The 22,580-nt window shown below is 47.0% G+C and overlaps 3 protein-coding genes, 1 long non-coding RNA gene and 1 pseudogene across 5 annotated transcripts; 2 read left to right on the top strand and 3 right to left on the bottom strand.

The window, feature by feature from the left end:
- Positions 1-2,109: 2,109 nt before the first annotated feature.
- LOC4327344 (uncharacterized) lies at positions 2,110-3,145 on the top strand. Its single transcript, XM_015787127.2, has one exon. It carries the CDS (start codon positions 2,226-2,228, stop codon positions 2,841-2,843), a length of 618 nt encoding a protein of 205 aa, XP_015642613.1. The 5' UTR covers positions 2,110-2,225; the 3' UTR covers positions 2,844-3,145.
- Positions 3,146-5,066: 1,921 nt separating this feature from the next.
- Positions 5,067-6,753, bottom strand: LOC107281454 (uncharacterized). 2 transcript variants are annotated; one of them, XR_001546994.3, is made up of 3 exons: positions 6,174-6,753; positions 5,968-6,090; positions 5,067-5,883 (listed from the first exon to the last, which is right to left on the bottom strand). It is a non-coding gene; the product is annotated as an uncharacterized lncRNA (long non-coding RNA). The 2 variants fall into 2 exon arrangements; XR_001546996.3 differs by having other exon boundaries at positions 5,067-5,880; positions 6,174-6,743.
- A 3,080-nt stretch (positions 6,754-9,833) lies between these two features.
- LOC4327343 (uncharacterized) lies at positions 9,834-14,410 on the top strand. The gene is made up of 7 exons (XM_015766998.3): positions 9,834-10,306; positions 11,909-11,947; positions 12,068-12,138; positions 12,708-12,772; positions 12,854-12,943; positions 13,179-13,271; positions 13,757-14,410. The coding sequence occupies exons 1-7, from the start codon at positions 9,894-9,896 to the stop codon at positions 14,171-14,173; spliced, it is 1,188 nt and encodes a 395-aa protein (XP_015622484.1). The 5' UTR covers positions 9,834-9,893; the 3' UTR covers positions 14,174-14,410.
- A 1,234-nt stretch (positions 14,411-15,644) lies between these two features.
- On the bottom strand, positions 15,645-19,413 carry LOC107280804 (organic cation/carnitine transporter 2-like; annotated as a pseudogene).
- Positions 19,003-20,042, bottom strand: LOC107277551 (uncharacterized). Its single transcript, XM_015789385.3, has one exon. The coding sequence runs from the start codon at positions 20,003-20,005 to the stop codon at positions 19,427-19,429; it is 579 nt and encodes a 192-aa protein (XP_015644871.1). The 5' UTR covers positions 20,006-20,042; the 3' UTR covers positions 19,003-19,426.
- Positions 20,043-22,580: the final 2,538 nt, after the last annotated feature.

Below are 22,580 nucleotides of genomic sequence, written 5' to 3'. Positions count from 1 at the left end.
TTGATCAGAGGTTTACAAAAGAGATTTACAATTGATGACAAAATCAGAGGTTTACAGTTGATGACAACTAGTAATAACACATTGATCAGTGAGAATAGAGATCAGAAGCAGGGGACAATGCGTCAAGAAGCCTTGACGACGCCATCAACCCCGACCACCTTGCTCTGCTTCGTGTGCTGTTCATCCGCGCCTCCCGGCGGCGAGTCGCTCGCGCGCTTCAGCTTCTTCCTGGTCACCTCCTCCTCGTCGGCGGCGAACATCTCCAACAGCCGCTGCGCCTGCTCCATGGCGGTGGCCAGCCCGGGAACCTACAGCTGCTTCAGCTGCTCGGCGCCGTGGCTCTCCAGCGCGGCCACCATCTCCCGCACCTCCTGCCTCGACCGCGCCGCCAGGTAACTTGTCACGGACGCGAGTGGGCGCCCCGGTACGATGAGGGACGCGGCGTGGACGGTGTCCTCCATGCCAACGGGCTCGCGGTCACCGCCACAGTCGTCGTGGCTGAGGGACAGGGTCCAGCGGCGGCGGGAGCCGGCCCACCCTCCCGCCGCCGTCGTTCCCCTCGTCCTCCCACTGCCACGAGCCGCCGCCACCCTCGCCCGCCTGCCCTCCCGCCGCCGCCGGCCCCTGTCCCTCAGCCGCCGCTCGCCGAAGAGAAAGAAAGAGAGGGAGGATGAGGAGAACATGGTTTATGTGGGCCCCACATGTCAGTGGGTCCCACCCATACTTTTAGTGGATGACAAATGGGTCCCACACATTTTTTTATTTCTAATGCCACCTAAGCGCCACTTCAACGCTACGTGCAAAGAAGACCGAGTCAATAATGCCACGTATGCGCCACGTCAGCGAAACCGCCCTCCAAAACCACCGAGGGAGTCAAATTGCACCGGTTTTAAGAGTTGGGGGTTGAGATATCTGGTTTTATGGTTTAGGGTCACGGTTTAGATTTCGATCATTTTTAAGGGTCACAAAGTGAACTTATTCCTTTGCTGGGCCAAGAGAACGGCTCATTGAACACGGCCCAGCCAAAGGCATCGCACCTCCGCGTGCGATCGAGGCCATCGGCGGCAGGTACAATCGAAAAGCCAGCGCGTCTCGCCCTCGCCCTCGCCCAGACATCTCGTGACCGCCCCGCCCGGCGCGCGGCGCTCGTGCAGCCAGGGAAAGCGCGCGCGCGCGCGGCGCAATAATCATTGACGCAATCACGCGGCGAAGCGGACGTCCGGCGCGCGCGGGCGCGGCGGCCGCTAGCTGGTTGGGAGTTGGGAGTGGACGGACGACGGACACATGCGCGCAGCGCGCGAGGTGGTGATGGACTTGATGGGTATCGTAGTAGCGGAAGCTTGTGGAGTTGTGGACGGCGTCGCGCGCGGCATATGGATGGACACGGCACCTGCATGCTCGCTCGCTGTTTAGAGATCGAGATTGACACACAACGTGGTTCACGCGTGCGCCATCTATATATTCATCTATCCATGAATGATCATAGAGACGATAGTGTGGCACATTTTTTTTAACGCGCAAAAATATTGCACGCCAATATATTAGAAGAAAAAGAGTTTTTTTTTATACAACACAATCGGCCAGATAGATCTATATATATATACCGTGGGAAGAAAGAAGATGAGAGTATGACACACAACTAAAATTTTGCAGTGACCGATTAATTTTGTACTCCATTAATTTACGCAATTAATTAATTAATCAAGGTTGTAACCACACAGATCGATGGACACAGGAGTTCTTCTGATTACTCGTGGCCAAGAAAACTCGAGCATCTACTTTAGCATCTAGCTCACGAGCACGAGCTAGGCGTCCAAACACGCAGCAATCTCGGTGACACTGCATGGCCAATTGAGTTAGTCATTGCCCATTGTTCGATATGATCTTAATTAGCCAATGGATGCTGAGAGCCTGAGAGTGAGAGTAATCTAGGGCATTCAAGCGACCTCTCCCTCTTTCCCCTCCCTTCTTTTTCCAGCTCGCTCCGTTCCTCGTCGATCATGTCACGGGCTCATCATCCACGCCGACGTACGCAATCTGATCCGCGCTCGCTCGCTTTCCCGTGCACGGCCAGTGTATATATAGCTCATCGATATCACCTTCTTCTCCACATTGAATTCGGTTCATACTCACTCGTCGGTAGTAATCAGTCAGCTCATCAGCATCTGATCGAGTAGCAAATTGAGCATTCGTTTTGCAGCTAGAAATCATACTAGTGGTAGTGGATGATGGCGCCAAACGGGGAAGGCGCAGTGGCGGCGGCTGCGGCGGCGCCGGCGCCGGCGCCGGCGGTGGCGAGGGGGAAGCGGGCGGAGAAGCCGCGGAGGATCTCGATGGAGGGGCTCCAGCGCGCCATGTCCGACCTGGCCCTGGAGCTCACCAAGAAGCAGCAGGTGGCGGACGCGGCAGCCGGCGGCGGCGGCGGCGGCGAGAAGCTGCCGGAGATCACGGAGCAGCAGCAGGTGGTGGTGGAGGAGGCGCGGTGCGAGTGCTGCGGCATGCAGGAGGAGTGCACGCCGGAGTACGCGCGCCGCGTCCGGGAGCGCTACTGCGGGCGGTGGGTGTGCGGCCTGTGCGCCGCCGCGGCGAGCGCCGAGGCCGACAGGAGATGCCGCCACGGCGGCACCGGGTGGACGACGGCGACGGCGGAGGAGGCGCTGGCGGCGCACATGGCGGTGTGCGGGCGGTTCAACCGCGTGGGGCGCGCCAACCCGGTGCTGATGCAGACGGAGGCCATGAGGGAGATCCTCCGCAAGAGGTCGAGGTCCAACAGCCCGAGGGACCACGGCCATGGCGGCCTCACCAGGAGCTCCAGCTGCATCCCCGCCATTACCAAGGACTGATCAGCTGCCCCCAACAAATGAAATCCTTCACCTTCTTCGGGTGCAAAGCCCGCCAAAATTTAAAAATTAATTAAGCCTCTAGGTTGATTAATTAGTGTCTGATTGCGAGTGATAATCAAGAAACTTGTTGCAACAAAAGTGATTAGTACTATTGATACTACTGAAAGCCTTTTCAAAAAATTGATTGTACTGAAATGAAACTATTGGTGTAGAATTTTCATGAATTCCATGCGAGCTCTTGTAGTTACTTAAAGATTGTAATTCATCGTTAATTATTAGAGTAATTACTTAAAGTTTGTCTCCTTTGAAGTCTTGGCTTCTTTGATATCTAGAAATGTGCATGTGTATTGACAAATGTATTGATTTACTTAACTACTCCCATTTTACCCGCCCATCTGTTTTGCTGGTTGCTACGTTTTTTCTGTATATCAGGTGAAATGGAGTTTATTTAAGCTGTTACCTTCACACAGTCAGATGAATGAAAATTTAGCAGCTGCCACAAGCAGAAGTTGAAAACACAGAGGCTAGGTATCATATACTGTCTTCATTCCTGTCAGCGTGTCATTACATCCATAGGGAAGAAAACCAAACAGTAAGCAAGAATAAAGAGTGAAGTGTACGGACGGTTCTTAAACTTGTACAAATGTGTTATCTAGATCCTTAAACTCTCAAAATATATTTTTTGGTCCCCAAACTTGTCATGTGTGTCATATAGGTCCAAACGGGCTCCAACCCGCTCCGTGAGATGACGTGGCATGCCACAGCGACGCTTACATGTCAGTGCGATCCACATGTCAATCATGTAGAAAAAAAATAAAATTTAAAAAGAGAGGAGAAAATGATGTGTTAATTTTGAAAAATAAATGAAAAAAGAGAGGAGAAAAAAATATGTTCTTATTTTTTTTCTATATGTGGCTGATATATGGGTTCTACTTACACGTAGGCGCCACCATGGCATGCCACGTCAGCACACGGAGCAGGTTGAAACACATTTGGACCTACGTGACACCCAAGACAAGTTGAGGGACCTAAAAATTCATTTTGAGAGTTCAGGGAACTAGTTGACACACCCACACAACGCCAGTACACTTTACTCAAGAATAAAAATGTCTTATCTTTCAGGCACTTCAGTAGACCCATCTAAAACCAGCTCATGTTGTACTGTATCTCATTGCAGTAGTGCAAAACACTTGTAAACAAACACTGGCCCTATTTGGAGAACTAGTCTAGAGTTATTTTGAGAGCTATTTTTTAGCAAAAAAAATAGTCCTCCAATAAAATAGCCCTAAGTTGTTTGGATTCAAGGGCTATTTTAAGAGCTATTTGGCTTTTAATGTACCTTCTCATGGAGAGAGATAGAGATAAAAGACACTTTTTCAATGAACCCCACCTGAAATAGCCCCAATTAGCACTCTTTGGGTGGGATAGTTTTTTTGGGTGGGCTATTTCCAAATAGCCCTCAAATAGCTCACCCTTTTGGATCTTTTTGAGCTATTTGGACTATTTGAGGGAGGCCTAAAAAATATCCTTTGGATCCAAACAGGACCACTGTCTGGATGACTGAATCTACCATCTTCACCGAAACAATTCTTTTTTTTTGCGGGGTTCACCGAAACAATTCATGACTGAATCTACCATCTTCACCGAAACAATTCTTTTTTTTTTTGCGGGGTTCACCGAAACAATTCACTTCACACTAACTGAACTATTAGCATGGATGCTAACCGGAGCATCAAAACTAGGTCACATAAAAAACCAAGAAACAAAACGATTCTGAACTTCCTTTGTTGAAAGCGATTCTGAACGTTTTGTATGGACGAGCACGGTTCATCTTGCCTTCTCCTTCGTTCATTACTACACAGGCCCGTTAGGCCATAAAGTTGGTCCATTATGGCAAGGTGAGCCCGTTATCCGAGTCAAGAGGCCGTGGGCCGCGGCCTCCTCTTCATATGGGCTGGGTTTTTCTCCCTTTCCTTATCGTGTCATTAGGCTACTCCCTGTACACCTTACTGTATCAGCCCAGTATGTATAGACAAGCCTGGAGGAATAAGTTCACTTGAGGTCCCTCTATTTGTCGCCGAGTCCGATTTTCGTCTTGAACCACAAAACCGGGTACGAACCGGCCCCCAACTTACGAAAACCGGACACATAAGGTCCTAAAGCGGTTTGGGTAGTGGTTTTGGCTGACGTGGCGCCTACGTGACTGGTTTGACTAGGTCTCCGTCCCACGTGGCATTGACATGGCACTTACGTGGCAATTTGATTTGGAAAAAAAATAATACACGTGAGACCCACATGTCAGTTACACAAAACAATAATTAAAAAAGATGGAGCCCACATGGGCCCACATGTCAATCTCACTCCCCTCTTCTTCCTCCTCACTCCCCATCTCCCCTCTCTTCGTCTCTCTCCCTCCTCTCCTCTCTCGGGCGCGACGGCCGACGGGCGGTGGCCGGCGGGGAGAAGGGGCAGTGTCCGGCGGTGGCCGCCGGAGGAGGAGGAGATGCAGCTAGGGCGCCGAGACGAGCAGCGGCCGGCGGGGTGGACGGCGTGACAGGCAACGAAGAGATGGGTGACTGTCGGCGAGGAGAATGGCGCGACGGGCGGCGACTGGCGGGGAGAAGGGGCGCCGGGATGGGCGGTGACCGGCGGGGAGAAGGGGCACCAGGACGGGCGGCGACCAATGGGGAGGACGACCGACGAGCAGCGGCCGACGGGGAGAATGGGCGGCGCGCGTGACGACCCGGGCGGCACCCTTCCTGCTTCCGGCGAGGACGGAGGGCGCGGCGGAGGACGGTGAGGACGTAGCAGCCGGAGCCCTCGTGCGCGACGGCAGCGGCGAGGTCGGTCCCCTCCTCGAGGGGGACGCGGGGCAGCACGGCCGTGGGCGGCGGCGGAGGCTACTGCTGACGACGACGTCTACGTCTTCCTCACCGCCGTCGCGCTCCTCGCCGTCGTCGGCTACGGGGTCAAGAACCGACGCCGTCGAAGCGCCAAGCTCCTGCCATCGCCGCCGTGTGCTCTGCCCCTCTGAGCGCTGCTGTTGCATGTTTTTGGATCAAATAATGAACTTTGAATAACTGATGGTGAAGTTAAAAATGATTTTGGAAGCAGAGAAGCTAACCTTCGCCATGAATTCCAAACAAATTGCGCGCTTCCAGCAGACAACGTTCACAGGCCTGGTTATATTTCGAGGTAAAAATGCAAAATTCCTTCAAATTGTTTTTATCTCTTTCTAACACGATCACTGCAAAATTTGGTCTATCATAAACAAAATAGTTTGCAACTTTGGATGATATCGTCAGATCAAGTTGAGGTCGTTGAGGTCACCTATAAGAGAGATCAAGAACCAGGCCCCTGAACCCGGACAGATCGTCGCCTCATCGTCCTCCCCGTTGATGAACACCACAGCCTCCGCCGCCTCATCCTTCTCCGCGCGCTCGTCGTCGTTGGGCGCGGTCGGCGTCCTCCAACCACGGCGCCAGGAGCTCCCCCCCCCCTCCCTTCCCCGGGTTGGACACCCCCGAGTTGAAGACCACCCGCGCGCGAGCACGTCGTCGTTCACGGTGTCCGCCGCGGCGAGGATGGCGACGGCTCGACGACATCCGCTCGCCCCCGCTCCACCCCGCTTCGGCAGCCGCCCGCCCCGCTTCGCCCTTCGGCTCCGCCCCGCTCTGCCTCCGCCGCCGCTCCGCCCCGCCGTCGCCCGCTCCGGCCGCCGCCCATCCCGTTCCGCCGGCTGGAGAGCGATAGAACAGGGAGAGAGAGGATAGAGAGGATGACGTCTGGGTCCTCATGGGCCCACCATTTTTTTAAGTTGTGTGCGACTAACATGTGGGTCCCACGTGTACTATTATTTTTTCGGATCTAATTGCCACGTAACCGCCACATTGACACATTGGACAAAGACCTAGCCACGTAGGCGCCACCTCAGCAAAAACCAGATGCAATACTGCCGAGGGACAACATTTAAACGGTTTCGAAAGTTGGGGGACTTGTCGTACCCGGTTTTGCGACCAAGGGACGAAAATCGGACTAAGCGACAAATAGAGGGGCCCAAAGTGAACTTATTCCAAGCCTGGATAACTTTGTTGTTAATAACAAGGCCTGTGAACTTTAGGCCCACAAAAATGTGCTCGGCTAGCAAAAACAGGGGACCACGCTTATCTTTTTGTCACTCATTATGTTTTTTAAGACCCATTATGGCAGGATATAATCCTACTATGTATCCCCCTTTTTTTTCTCATATGGTTTATTTTAAGATAGTACATACGAATATCAACAACTATCATAGTGTACTTGCCAGCAAGTATCACCGTATATTAACGAGTATATCGAAGGTATCACAAAGATTTCAAGGAGTATCATCAGAAGTATCAGGAAGATATATATCGACGGCTTAATTAAGACGAAAATAGCAAAAGACTCCCAAGTTAAAAAGGAGAAATAAATAAATAAATCCTTGGCTCTTGGCTCCCTTGTTCTCTTTGTCGCAACTTCCACAGCTCGTTTATATCATCTTATTAATTATACATTTATACTCCTTTCTACAGGAAAAAAAATTAGGGCAATTAGTACTGTAATTCCATGGCCGCATATTCGTTCACGTCGATGCTGTGGATTTGCTAGATGCCTCATAGTTCTTTGCTTGGAAAATAGCATTGGTTCGATAGGGACGCAACGAGCCATATATGCCGTACAGCCGTAGTATATTTGTTTACTCCTCAGGCACGATCAGGTCGTACATTTCTAAAATAATTTTATTTTTCACCATCTAATCTGTCCTCAAATACTTTTAGATTATCACTTTATTAGAGTTTGTGAAAGTAGATCGCAAATATAATGAGACTTATTAAAGTGGTGGGGGCGATTGTTTTGGGATATGTTAAATTAGAAGATATTCTAGCTTTTTTCCCTTTTATTGATATGTGTGATGAGTGAAAAGTGAAGTTATCGTAGGACGGAGGAAGCATTATATATCAAAGGTACAGAGAAAATTAATTTTACTGTTAATGTTACTGACTGTGTGTTCATGTGGATGTGGTTGGTTTTGCCGCAACCGACAGGTCGCTTGCAAGGAGACGACGATCGATGAGCACATCTGCACACATGTATGGGTCGCATTCTCTCTCTCTCTCTGCATCGACCGTGCCATGCAGCAATAACAATCAGTAGCTACCTGACAATGACCTTTCACTAGCAAACAGCTTCAATGCATTACTGCTGATGTAGTATGGGTATGTTTGATTGGCTGCATTGGGGTGGCTCGTATCCCTCGTGCAGCCAGCGATGCGTTTGGTTGATTGTATGTGTATAAACAGGGCGGATCCAGGAATAAAAAAAAAATGATGGACTTAATTATATAGTTTCTTTAACCTACAGCTATTTAGGGACCATTAGTTTATCATTTATGGCGAGAAAATTGAAAGGATTGCTCCGGAGGTATCCATGGGTCTTGTGGGTGTAGGGGGGGAATCGAATCCCCCCTGCATCCACGTTGGATCCGCCCCTTGTATAAAACTGGAGTAGATCACCCAAGTGATTGTTATTACATCAACAGTATTAATGCGGACGATGTATGTCCTCTCGACAGTGTCTTAGCCACGCTTGTGTCAGAAAAGAAAGTAGAATTTTCCATCTATTTTTTTTCTGTAGTTGATTAATCAATGTAATTGTCCATCATCTAGATGGTTATTGGTTAGGGTCCAGGGTCCTCGCTGATAGTCAACAAAATGGCCATGTCCTACAGTCTCGATGATCGAGTGCAATCTCACCGACTGCCGGTGATCTGGACGGATTAAAGAGGTGTTTGATTCATTATCACGTTTTACTACACCATTTTTTAAGCTACCATAGTTGAGTTCGGTTCATTATCATAGTTATATTTTTATTAACTTTACCACATATTATAGCTAGTAATCTATCTACCATATTTTTATCTACTATAACTTAGCTAACAAAGTATAGTTGTGATAAAATGTAACCGGTAATCAAACACAACCTAGTGCCTGTTTAGGGAGCTTTTAGTAGCTGTAACTTTTCACAGAATCTTCAGCTTCCTAAACAGTTCAGATTGTCACATAAATTCTGAGAATATGTAGTTATAGAATCCAGAAAATGAATTAGGGGCCCTTTGATTAGCAGGATAGAAAAAACACATGAATAGAAAAAACGCAGGAATTGAAGTAGTACGTTGCTCAAATCCTACAGGAATTAACAAACACAAGAAAGACAAATACGAGTCCTTCGATAATGCTATGGGATAAACAAAGGAAAGTTCACAAAGAAATCACACCTCTTGCTATTTTTCCTATAAAATGTGAAGCATAGGAATACAATCCTATGGAAAATTGCCTTTCTTTCCAATGAATCAAAGGGATATGTAGAAAAAAATCCATAGAAATTTGAATCATATGAAAATTCTTTGCCAATCCTATCAATCAAAGGGGCCCTTAGAATTCAGAAGCTGGTTTACAACTTCTCTAAATTATCAGAAGTTAGCTACCAACTAGCATATTCTCGAAATCTTAGGGCCTGTTCAGATTATAGTCGAAATAAACTTTAGCCAAAATTTTGGCAATTTAACAATATTTCTAAATTTTGGCTGGATTTCTTATGGATTTAATAGAGTTTAGTGAAAAAAAACTAAATGTATGTATATATTTGATATTTTTTTAAAAATAATATAGTTTAAAATGTAATTAATCTGAAACAACCTCCGTAAACTTCCCAAACAGCACACTAGATCCAACGGGCGAGACGAGCCCCCTAAAGAATGGAGCATGGCTGTCCCGTTCTCCATGATACAGTGGACGGTGGATGGTGGGGACCACATGAATGAGCCGGCAGCTGTAGCACTGCCGCTGGGAGCGATGGCCCCACCTGTCAGCCCCCCGTCGGCTCGGAGCGTGGGCCCCACCTGTCAGCCACGTCGTCGCTTGCGCCCACCTCCCTATAAATACGCGGCCATCGCCGCGAACGACCGCGTAAAACGCGCAAAGGAAAAAAGAAAGAAAAAGTAAAACGAAGGGGAGGAGTCGGCCGGCGGCCATGGAGGGCGGAGGAGGAGGAGGGGAGGAGATGATGATGACGTCGGGGGCGACGGGGCGGATCGTGCCGGTGTTCCGCTCCGTGCTGTCGCGGCGGGCGCTGCTCCGCCTCGCCGTCGCGCTGCACTCGCTGCTCCTGTGGGTGTTCCTCCTCGTCGGCGGCGGCGGCTGGCGGCGGAGGCGGGGCGATGCGGGGGAGGGGGCGGAGGCGGGGAGGGCGGTGAGGACGCGGAGGAGGGCGGCGGAGAAGGAGGACGTGCGGCGGAGGAGGGCGCTCGCGGAGGAGGTGGCCATGGTGGAGGACGCGGACGGGGAGGGGGCGAGGCGGTGGGAGACGTTCGTCGTCCCCGGGGCGAGGAGGAACGCGCTCTTCTGCCGCGTCTGGGCGCCCGCCGCCGCCGCCGCCGAGATGAGGTGAGCACGGAGGGTTCGGCGATCAATTTTTCCTTCGGTATAGTGGTTTGGATTGTTGTGGAGGGGATCAGTGGCTTGTTTTTTTTGTTGGCTTATGGCGATTTCGTTTTCTTGTTGGACACATCGATTCAATTTTTTTAAAATCGATCTTCTCCCATTGGTGGATTGGTGGGGGAAGGGCGTTTTGTGGCTCTGCTTTTACGCAAGAGGACTACCTTTTTATTCTCGTCTGATTCCTGTGAATATTTTTACTGTATTATTATTCGTCATTTCGTTCTGAATTTTAGGGGATTTTTGTTTCTTGGTGGAGAGAGATCCCAGGTTTCGGAATTGGGGTGGCGTTTTGTTCTCCTCGAGTTGGGGAATTGGAAGAGGCTTCTTTTGTCTCTTCTCCAAGCGTTTTCTTTTGGTTGGTTGTAGGCTTGTAGCTGGTGGCAGTTTCGGTCAAATTTCCAGATTGTTTTCGCTGAAATTTCCGGTGATCTAGCTGTGAAATGACGGTTAATTTCAGTTCCGATTAGACATTCGTGAAGATGAGCTGCATCTGGATCATAATAATTTAGTGGTTTGATTTATCACGGTAGGATTTGTGGCGTAAATCGCATTGCTGAAACTCTGTTGCTGCATCTGCGAGTCTCTCTGAGAGAGACGTGCCGTCTAATGCACGTCTCCTACACACATCCGGCCTCAGATACCGGGCAACGTTCTTGCATTCATTGCACCGGCTAGGCTGCAATTGAAGTAGTTCGCCGCTGCATAATCTTGTCTTCATCCGTGGTTCTGCAATTGTTAGGTAGGAGTAGTTCGATATAATGGTCAAATGGACTTCTTGCCAATTGTCATACTCTCTTACAAACCAGTTGGCTAAGTTTACGACAGCTTCTGATGCAGAGTATTTTTCTCTCTGATGGTATGAAATGTTTAGTGCTGGTAACTTACTAGTACTAATGGATAAGAAGAGATTATAGAAGCTTTATTCGTGTACCTTTAGGCTTTAGTTTAGGAGACCAATTTAAGCACAATCGGGTAGATTAGCAGAATCAAAGCGATTCCTTATCTCACAACCTTTGCTCCATTGCTATATCTTTGTTATCGTTGAAAACGTCTGAATGTGATGGCTTAAACTAAAGTGACCCTGAATAGCTTAGCTATCAAGAAAAGGAGGAAGCTTTTTTTTATTCCTTTGCCCCAATGTTGTATAACCAAACTGTGGATTATTCTTATTCCCATGACCTGCTGGTTTAGCTCTGTTCAGCTGTTCACATTTTAAATGATACTGTAGTCAAACGCTGCATTGAACAAAGATTGAAATAGGAACCAACCACCTTTGTTTAATACTTCAAAGTGTAGCTGATCAGCTACCCTTGACGCTGCTGGCAAATTTGACAACCCTACAGCTGAAACCTTTTGAAGAGTATTGTTCTGTTGAAGCCTCTTTTGCAGCAAAGTGGAATTCTTCATTAGCCTGAACCATCTATTTACGAGGGTAGCATGTGTTTCAATGCTAATGTTAAGAACAGTTTATTTTTACTTTGCAGTGACACTGTTGTACAATTGCTTCCACTTTCAATTTATACTGATCATTTCCTCTCTTTACTTTAGGGGTATTTTGGTCATCATACATGGGCTTAATGAGCACAGGTAAGGCTATATATCCTCTTAAGTCCCCCACCCACCACACACCTTAATATACAATATACATGTTCTTTCCTCTTTGTTGTCAAAAGAATAATTAAATACTTTTTGATCCCGTATTTCCAGTGGAAGGTATTTGCACTTTGCGGAGCTGCTCACATCATGTGGCTTTGGAGTATATGCAATGGACTGGATAGGTGAGAACTAGTTTGGTTTCTTGGACATGCATTATTGCCTCTTTCACTCTTTGGATGGCTAGTTTTAGTCCTACATTTAGGTAAGTTACAGTGGTTTGGGTCAGAATGCACATGAAATTAGTTTTTGGGGTTGTTTAAGTACCCATTTTGTCGGACCTAATATAACTAACTGAGTTTTTGTGTGAGCCAAAAAGTCATTGGAAAATATGGGGATTGTCTATTAGAAGGAGTATGACTAATTAGAAATTTAGAACCAGCTAAATATTTCATTTGATATTGAAAGTGAAGTAGTCTTATTGATAACAGAGTATTACCGTTTGTTATGGACAAAAGCATGAAATTTTATTCAGAATCAACTTCTAGCTCATGATTCTAATGTTACCACACTCTGTTCACTCACAGCACAAATTGACCCTGCAATGCACACTTACTAACCAAACACAGTAGGCAATTTCATTGATTTTATCCATGCAGTTTGCATCGCTTTTTGTATCAACAACATCTGTTTGTTTCTACTTTTATTTTGAACATTAACAGGCTAACTCTAACATCTCCATATACAATGTCAGGCCATGGTGGAAGCGATGGTCTACATGGTTATGTGCCTTCACTAGATTATGTTGTAGAAGATATAGTAAGTCTGAAAATAGCAAGTCTGTCTTGCAATTATTCCTTCATTCTGTTACTTATGAAATATTTTATTATCTTCAAACAGGATGTACTTCTTGGTAAAATTGTGCTTGAGAATCCAGGGGTCCCCTGTTTTCTTCTTGGTCACTCCACTGGTGGAGCTGTTGTTTTGAAGGTATGCCTTGTAACAATAAGTAGTTTTTCTCAGCTCTATTTAGGCCAGGTTTAGAAACTGACCCTACTCCTCTGGGCCTGTGAATAATGGATATCGTGACGGGCAGAGCAATGGTGCAAAGCATTAACAAAATAGCCTGGTTGAAAACTTGAAATGGTTTGGCTGCAGATATGTTCATTTTACATGCTTCATGTTCTTCTTTCCCTTGTGCTTATCAATAGCTGGTATTTTCCAGGCATCATTGTTCCCTCGTATCAGAGCAAAACTGGAAGGCATCATCCTAACTTCACCAGCTCTGCGTGTAAAACCTGCTCATCCCATTGTAGGGGTAATGCTGCTTTTTCTGATACCCTGTTTATTTCTAAACTGTGTTTGTTTTGATGGAATAAGCATCCTCTAGGTCAGCAAAAGTAGATTCATCTGCATAACTTGCTAAAAGAAGATCATGAATACCTTTGAAGAACTAGGTATATTTCAATTAATTAAAACAGCTTGCAAAATTGGTTTAAGCAACTTATCATTTGCCATCTTATCAAACCTTCTGCGAGAAACTGTGGCAGTTGTATTCTATTCAACGTTAGAAAAACAGATATACTATGACCTGTATGCGCTTATTAAAATGATTGCATTATATATTTAGAATTTTCCAATCTGCACAAACTATGCCCGGCAGAAAAACAATCTGTACAAAATTAATGCTTACGAGAACTACATTTAATCTCGTCCTTGATGTGCAAATCTTAAAAAATTGGACCATCTTGGTTTTTTTTTCGACATTCTGATAAGTGCATACCAACTATCTGAATCTTGCAGGCTGTGGCGCCAATATTCTCTCTGTTAGCACCAAAGTTTCAGTTCAAGGGAGCTAACAAGAGAGGCATCCCGGTGTCCCGCGACCCGGCTGCCCTGCTAGCGAAGTACTCCGATCCGCTGGTTTACACCGGGCCGATCAGAGTTCGGACCGGCCATGAAATCCTACGCATCTCCTCCTACCTGCTGCACAACTTGAAGAAGGTCACCGTCCCATTCATGGTCCTCCATGGAACCGCAGACCGGGTGACCGACCCCCTGGCTTCACAGGACCTCTACAACGAGGCCTCATCGAGGCACAAGGATCTGAGGCTGTACGATGGGTTCTTGCACGATCTGCTCTTTGAGCCTGAGCGTGATGAGATCGCCACAGACATCATCGACTGGATGGAGCGAATGCTAGCTCTGCAAACCGTGTGAAGGAGAGCAGTTTGCCTGAAAAAGGAGAAAAGAAAAATTGTATGATAAGTTAGGAAAATGGCCGTGTATGTCATTGATCTCATTCTTGATGGAATTATCTGAAAGTGATCTACAAGCTTCAAGTGGTGATTTTGGTTGATTGTTTCATGTAGGACTGGGTCGAAAACTGAAAAAGGGTTTGTGATCTGTAATTATATATATACACCCGCAATAATAGAATTAAGATTTTTAAGGAAACCCCTGCCGCTGAATTGGACATTTTCAATCAGTTTTGTATAAAATCTAATACTGGTATTGGTGTGCTGCAGTTTGCCTAGTACTGCTACTGGCCCATCAAATTTGTCGATCTTTCTTTTAGCGTGTGTAGGATGGATATAAGGATATTCAATTTGTGTGGTTGATTGTTCCTCCCATGGCAAGAGGATTCTTCTCAGTCAAGCATAGACAACAAGAGTGGACCTCCTATTCTTATCAACAGCATAATACCTCGGTCAAGGATACTAGTCCTTTCATCTTTTAAGCGCAGACATGAGTTTCCATATCTAATTTAATCGTTCGTCTTATTTTGTTTTAAAAAGGTCAAAAACATATCTCACGCATAAATTACTATTCATGTTTTATCATTTAATGACAATAAAAATAGTAATCATAAAAAAAATTGAAATAAGACGGACAATTAAAGTTGGATACGAAAACTTATGGTTGCGCTTAAAATAGGATGAAGTATACAAAGGCCGAGTTTAGATCCAAAGTTTTTCTTCAAACTTCCAACTTTTCTATCCATCAAAACTTTCCTACACACACAAATTTCCAACTTTTCCATCACATCGTTCCAATTTCAACCAAACTTCCAATTTTAACGTGAACTAAACACACCCAAAACAAAGTACTGCTCCCTCGGTTTGAAAATACTAATTCAAAATTTGTACGATAATATAGTCATTTCTGATGCACTGATTCTAATGCACAGACATCCATACATTTTCAGCTAATCACGTGCTTGCGAGAGGAATACAGTGAATTCAAAATTTAAAATTTAACCATTAATACAACTAAAAAATAATATCAGCATATGATAACAAATTAATGATCTAAAAATATTTATACTTTGGAACAAACGTAGTAAGTCGTATTCGTAAGGAAAAAATCCAAATTACCACCTCAATTAAAAAAAACAGATATTCTTCACCCTTATCTTGTTATACCGGACGAATTGCCCTCTGATAAACTCCGAAGCAGTTTTGGTCCTACCGGATACACACGTGGCAATCAGTCAGTATAAAAAGTAGGACCCACATATGGTGACCGAGAGAAGAGACAAACTGATAAGTGGCCCCTATCATTTTTAATATTTTCTATACTGACTAGACTACTACATATGCGCCATGTGGGACCAAAACCACTCCGAAATCTGATATAGAGGTAATTCGTACCGTCACAATAATTCACGGGAGTAATTTGAACTATTTTCCTATTCATGATAGGCAGCAGCTAGTCTACCTTTCTGCAAGAGTGCAATGCAACCACCAAGAGTCCAAGACTAATCGTATGTTAGCAGCCGGCAACGACAAGTACAACCATGGCACATCCCAGCTGCCGACCTAGTGACCTGACCATCATGTGCGGACTACTCCTGGAGTAGGTGGGGGGAGTTGTGCAGTTTCTTGGACGGCAAAATTTGCTACAGGACATCCAAAAAACGTGTAATTAGTTAGAGGACACCGTAAAAACGTGTATTTGCTGTAGGGCATCGTAAAAAACTGGTAATTGGCTGCTGGACACCTGCAGCATTATTTTATTATTTTTGGAGGAAAAGAAGAGAGAAACAACAGTGTAAATACGGTTTTACCCTTTGATTTTTTTTCTTTTTCTTTATTCTTTTCTTTCTCATTCTCTCTCTTCTCTCGGTTCTTTCTTCTTGCTTCTCTCTCTATCCCCTTCCTCACCACGCGAGCGTACACCTGAGCGGGAGGCGGCTGGCGCGGGGCGGTGCGGGGCGACGACCGGGCGCAGCAGCGCAAGTGCTGGCGGCGCGGCCGAGGCCACGGCGGCTTGCCGTTGTCCTAGACGAGCGCGTGGTCGCGCACGACGCGAAGAAGGAGGACAGCTCGGCGGCGAGGCGCAAGCCACCGGTGCCGGCCTCCGGGTCCGCCGGGATGACGACGCACGCGAGGCTGCACAGCCCGGACACCGCGGTGAGCTCGACCACCGAGCTGCGCTGGTTGAACCTGCCCATGAGGAGCCACGAGAGGAAAGACGACGGGAGCTCGGCCGCTGCGTTGTACGCTACGCTGTAGAGGTCGAAGCTCAGGCTGCCCACGCTGAGCGGCATCCCGTAGTAGACCACGCCGATGCTGAAGCTGGCCGTCGTGATCGTCGCCAGCCTCTGGAGTGCCCACCACCACTCACATATCGACCGCAGCATGGCTAACATGCCCTCGCCACCGGCCACTCCGTCCCCCACCTCCACGGCGCACATATCCAGCATGGTGAAGCTCGACATTGTAATGCCTTCGCCGTCGTTGAGCGACGCGATCTGCCGCAACGCCTCGATGGCCTCTTGCTTCCGGCCGTGCACCAGCAGCCACCGCGGCGACTCCTAGACGAGGAAGTAGAGCAGGACGGTGTAGCAGAGGGACGGGAGCGACGTTCACATGTACATGGTCCGCCACGACGCCTCGCGGAACATGTACGCGAGCGCCGGGAGTGACATGAACCCGACGGAGAAGAAGACGAACCCGGCAAAGCTCACCGTGTTGCGCCACCACTTCCCGACGAGCTCCGTGGATAGGACCATCGCGGATGTGCCCGCCATGGACCTGCCGAACCTGCACACGAACCTCAGGGCGGCGTTCACCCACACGTTCGGTGAGAAGGCCGTGATCACGACGGCGACGGACATGTTCGCCAGCGACATGACGAGCATCTTCCTTCGTCCCAGATGAGTGTCGGCGAGCGTCGTGAGCAGGAAGCTCCCAGCGAGGTTGCCGGCGAAGAACGACGCCGCCGGGAGGGAGATGAGCGCCGGGCCGCCGCCGCCGCCGCACTTGAGCGTCCACTCCAACACAACCAACATCCCGGCCGGGCGGTCCCACTCATGTCGCGGCGCTCCGCCATGAGCGCGACGGCACCGCTCATCGCCGAGTCGAGCACGTAGATGAGCGCCGGCAGCCGGCAGCGCGCGGCGACGCGGCCGAGGCCACGGCGGCGTGGCTGCACGTAGCCCCCCTCCCGATGGCGAACGTGGTCGGCACCGCCGCCACCGCCGCCGCGGATTGCCGCTCTGCCACCTGGCTTGTCTGGGAAGAAGGAGAGGGAGAGGGAGAGGGGACTTCCATGTGGGGCCCACGTTGGGGTCATTTGAGCCAAGGGCAAACTTGTCTTTAATCGTTGTTTCTCTCTCCTTTTCCTCCAAAAATAATAAAATAATGCTATGGGTGTCCAGCAGCCAATTACCACTTTTTTACGATGCCCTACAGTAAATACACGTTTTTATAGTGTACTTCAGCTAATTACACATTTTTTGAATGTCTTGTAGCAAATTTTGCCTTCTTGGATTGGACCAGCAATGGCGAACGGACGAACGGTTGGTCGGAACAATAAAATCACTGCTCCACACCATGTGCATTGCAGTGCGGTGACCTAGGAAAGAAAGCTCGGTCACTAGTCGGGCGACCGTTTCATTTCCTCATCAAACAAGCTGGTCGGTCAGCCTCGCCTGTGCGTCAGATATTCGGATGGATCCATCAGATTAGATTTTCGTACCTATGATGCGCTGTGGATTTGTGGGTTTTGGTGTTGGTTTTGTGCAATTGTCACGTCCTTTTGTTCCTGCCAAACCAAGCAAGTACATACTTCCACCGTGAAGAAGTACTATTTGACGTTCGAAACCAGGCTTGATTAACTTTTAAAGTTTTAGTAATTGATTTTATATTAGAACAAGTTTGTAATATCGTGAGGGGTGTGTTTGCAAGAGCAAGTTCCCAACACTATTCTCTCGTTTTCCGCGCGCACGCTTTTCAAACTGCTAAACGGTACTTTTTTTTATAAAAAGTTTCTATACAAAAGTTGTTTTAAAAAAATCATATTGATCTATTTTTGAAAAAAAAGGCTAATACTTAATTAATTACGCGCTAATAAACTGCTCCGTTTTCCGTGCATGGGAGATGGGTTCACCTCCCAATACTCTTCGGAGACAAACCAACCGTTGATTTTTTTTAAAAAAATATAATCATGTGAGTTAGTTATTGGTATTTAACATTTACAAAAGTTTGATGATATCTTATCATGAACGGTAAATGTTGATGACAATATTAAATAAGGGCCTGTCTAGATCCCCTGGCAAAATTTTTCACCATGTCACATCAAATATTTGAGCACATGCATGGAGTATTAAATATAAATGAAAAAATAACGTGCAATCCTTTTCTTCTAACTGTGGTGTGTAACTAAAACTCTTTTTATTCTAATATATTGACGTGCAATCCTTTTGCGCGTTCGTGAAAAAATAAACGAAAAAATAACTAATTATACAGATTGCGTGTAAATTGTGAGACGAATCTTTTAAGCCTAATTGCTCCATGATTTGACAATGTGGTGCTACAGTAAACATTTACTAATGATGGATTAATTAGGCTCAATAAATTCGCCTGGCAGTTTACAGGCGTTTAATACTTAAAATATGTGTCCGTATATCCGATATGATACGACAAAAATTTTCACCGCTTGATCCAAACACAGCCTAAGTAAAAGGTAGGAGCAACATAAACTTACCCAGGAGCAACAATACTTTGCAATATTTATTTAAGAACGTAAAAAAAAAGAGAAACTTTTCTATAAATCATTGCATGTTTCTTTTATGTTAGATTGTCACGAGTATGTTACTTATGTTTTTTTTTGAGAGGGAATAAAATAAATCTCTCTCATCCCAAACACTAACTAAATCTCTCCCATCCCAAACACTACCTAAGCGGTGCGAGTTATATAAAACTTTATACACAATTTTTTTCTTATAATATTTTTCCATGAAAAGCTATCGCAAAAATGAAAACGACCTAATAGTGGCACGAGATAAATTTCATGTAGAGATCATCACCGCCGCTGATCGATCCATGGTAGCACTACAGTAAAAAAAAAAAAGCGACAGAAAATCTCTCTATCAATCAGCCACCTTGCACGCAACGCACGCGCGACGTCCTGACACGACAAAGACACGCCGAACCAGACGCCGCCCCCGCCATGGCGACGTTGACGTCACCCAGCGACTCCGTCTTCTTCTTCTTCTCCGGCGCGCGCCTCGGCCTCCGCCGCCACGGCTTGCTGCACCCTCTCGGCCATGCCGTCCACGCTGGCGGCGAGCCGCGCCACCAGCGCCGCCTCGCTCCACCCCTCGCCGCACACGGCGTCGCACTCGAACGCCCACGCGATGCGGCACCCGCTGCCGCCGTCGAGGACGCGGAGCGTGGCGACGTAGCGGCCGAACCCCATGTTGCTGTCGACGACGGCGTACCGGAGGCGCCGCGCCGCGTGGTCCGGCGCCTCTAGGAGCTCCTCCCGCGCCCACAGCCCCGCCGCGCTCGACGCCACGTGCCGGACGCACCCGGGGACGAGGAGGAGGCCACCATCCTCGCCGCCGTCGCCGACGCGCTCGCACACGTCGATGCCAGGGAGGTAGCGGTGCGCGGCGTAGAAGCTGGCGACGTGCGGCCACGCGGCGGACGCCGGCGTTCCCGGGAGCGCCGCCTCCACGGCGCCGCGCCACTGCTCTTCTGGCGGCGCGCCACCGCCGCCGCCGCCGCCGGCGGGCTGCACCGGCCGCTGCTGCTCCTCCATCTAGCTTGTTGCACGTGCCTACAGTCGTGTGTTGACCTGCGACGCTCGGGTGCAGCAGGTTGGTGACGATATATAGAGGATGGTTCCCGTGCCGACGTGTCAACGCGTGCGTGGAAGAAGCTGACGAGCTGAGTGAGCGTGTGTGTCACTTTGGTCACAAGTACTCACATTTTTTTTCTTCATTTTCTCGACACGTACATAGTTGATAGTTGGTGTTCTTTTCTCTAAAAATAAAGATCAAGATCTAGATCAACATTAAGTTTATTACGCAAAACGATATAGTATACACGTATGCTTATACACACGTACGTGTGTCGCACTCATCCATATATACGTAGACACATCCTAACCATGCCCACGTATTTTAATACTCCATCTATTTCATATTATAAGTTGTTTTTGACTTTTTTTCGATCATTTATAAAAAAACAGCCATAACTACAACACCAATTTGGTTTCATTAAATTACTATTGAATATATTTTGATAATATGTTTGTTTTGTGTTGATAATATTGCTATAATTTTCTATAAATTTAAGTCAAACTTAGAAAAGTTTGACTATGGAAAAGTCAGAACGATATATAATATGAAACATAGGTAGTTTACCATTATAATGGTGATGATAGGTTGATTTGGTAATTTGTTTGCGATGATTTTTATAGGACTTCTATACTTAAAAAAAAATTAGTGCAGTTCCATTTCGAGCGTCTCTAGTAGATTGAGCAAACATATATGACAAAGTAATCACAGAGGCACCATCCATAATTAAAAAAATTAGTCATAAACATAAGTATTCGTGCTTAGTAAAAGACTTGAAGTCGAATATACAGGTTTCATCGTAAGGAATATAGCCAAATGAGTTACACCTAGAGCTTGTTCACTTTTACAATCGAGCAGGGACGAAGCAAGAATAAATAGTCATCGGGGCACCACTTTGATATCAAGCAACAAAGAAGTGTAGTATGACACTTTGATATCAGCGATTTTATATGACCAGTCTTTGGTGGTGGAGTGCATCATCATATCGTTAACAAATCACTCGATAACCAACGTCATCGTTCACAAAAAAATCATGATAACCATATAAACGAAATTTGCCCCCACGCCGACCACGCAATGGATGGGCTGGAGCGCAGCAATAGTACTTAAAACCGCAGAGTCCCACTACTGGGCTCAAAATATAGTGGCACACAAGTGGAAATCACGTACTCATCCACACACTCTCTGACGAAAAACTTGTGGGCGGTGGCTTGGCTTTCGTACGTCGCGGTTGTGGCACAGGTGTCGGACACACGAATCGCGGGAGGCGGCGGACGGCGGCCGCCGGCCACCGGTGGAAGTGTCAAATGGTGTCGCAGAGCAGACGAGCCTTTTTGAAAGCGAGATCACGGCCCATCCAGAAAACGGCCTTAGGCTTCTGCTTGGCAAGGGCCGATGAGATCGGCGAATCGGAGTTTTTTCCGGCCTATTAGCCCATGCATATTTACATACCGGTCAAGCCGGTTGGTGAAACAGGTCCGTTCTCTAGATGGTCGAGCTAGTTTGTCATCTATTCCGTCCCTCTGTTCTGAAATAAATAAATTTAATACGTGACGGGATATATCTTAGCGCTATAAATATAGCTAGTTTGTCCGAGATGAGTAGCACGTCCCAGCGGCAACCAGCCACAGGACTCCTACCGGACCTCATGTTGTATTCCCTCTCTCTAAATATCTAAATATTTGACGCCATTAACTTTTTTTTAAACATGTTTGACTGTTCTATCACATACCTAATAGTAGTCGACTAAATCTCGACAGGACTCACCATATATCATATCCTATACAGAAACAACCTACGGATATAGAAAGAGTTCCGGATAAGGAAAGACAACCAGAGTTCTACATGAAAACGACAAGTACTACTCGGATTGTATCCATATTGGTTTCCCTAGTTCTACTTGGACAAGGGGACACCTATGGGTATAAATACAAGACCCTCTAGGAGGAGAGGGGACACACCCACCATAGAAGACACGGAACAATAGATCAAGACAGAAGATCAATATAGAAGCCAACATACGCCAAGACAAGACGCCGGATATCGACTTCAGGGATAAGCACGGCTAGTCCCCTACGGTGTCTCCAGATACTGTCAGGAGAGACGAAAGCGCTATCTCTGATCTCGACGGGCACGGATTCGAGGAGGAAGACTACCCTGTTGTCGACTACGAGTCAGAACTTCAGACCGTCATGTCGACAACAGTTAGATAGACTATCCCCAAATATTGTACTGGTGTGATTATGATGAATAAGAGCAACGACCGGCTTCGGCCAACAGGATGTAGGGTTATTACCTGACAATTCAGGGGCCCGAACCTGTATAAAAATCCCTGTCTCCATCTCTTTTACCTCAGTCTCGCATATATCCTAGTACCAACAATCCCCATACTATGCAAATACCGGAATTGCGACATCAAATATCGACATGTTCGTCTTATTAAAAAATTTAAGTAATAATTAATTATTTTTCTATCATTTGATTCATTGTTAAATATACTACTACTACTCAAATTTTTAAATAATATTCATAAAA

Source organism: Oryza sativa, chromosome 1 (genome assembly GCF_034140825.1).
Source record: "Oryza sativa Japonica Group chromosome 1, ASM3414082v1".
NCBI lineage: Eukaryota > Viridiplantae > Streptophyta > Magnoliopsida > Poales > Poaceae > Oryza > Oryza sativa.
The sequence above is the reverse complement of the archived record's forward strand: the minus strand, read 5'-3'. Positions and strand labels throughout refer to the sequence as shown.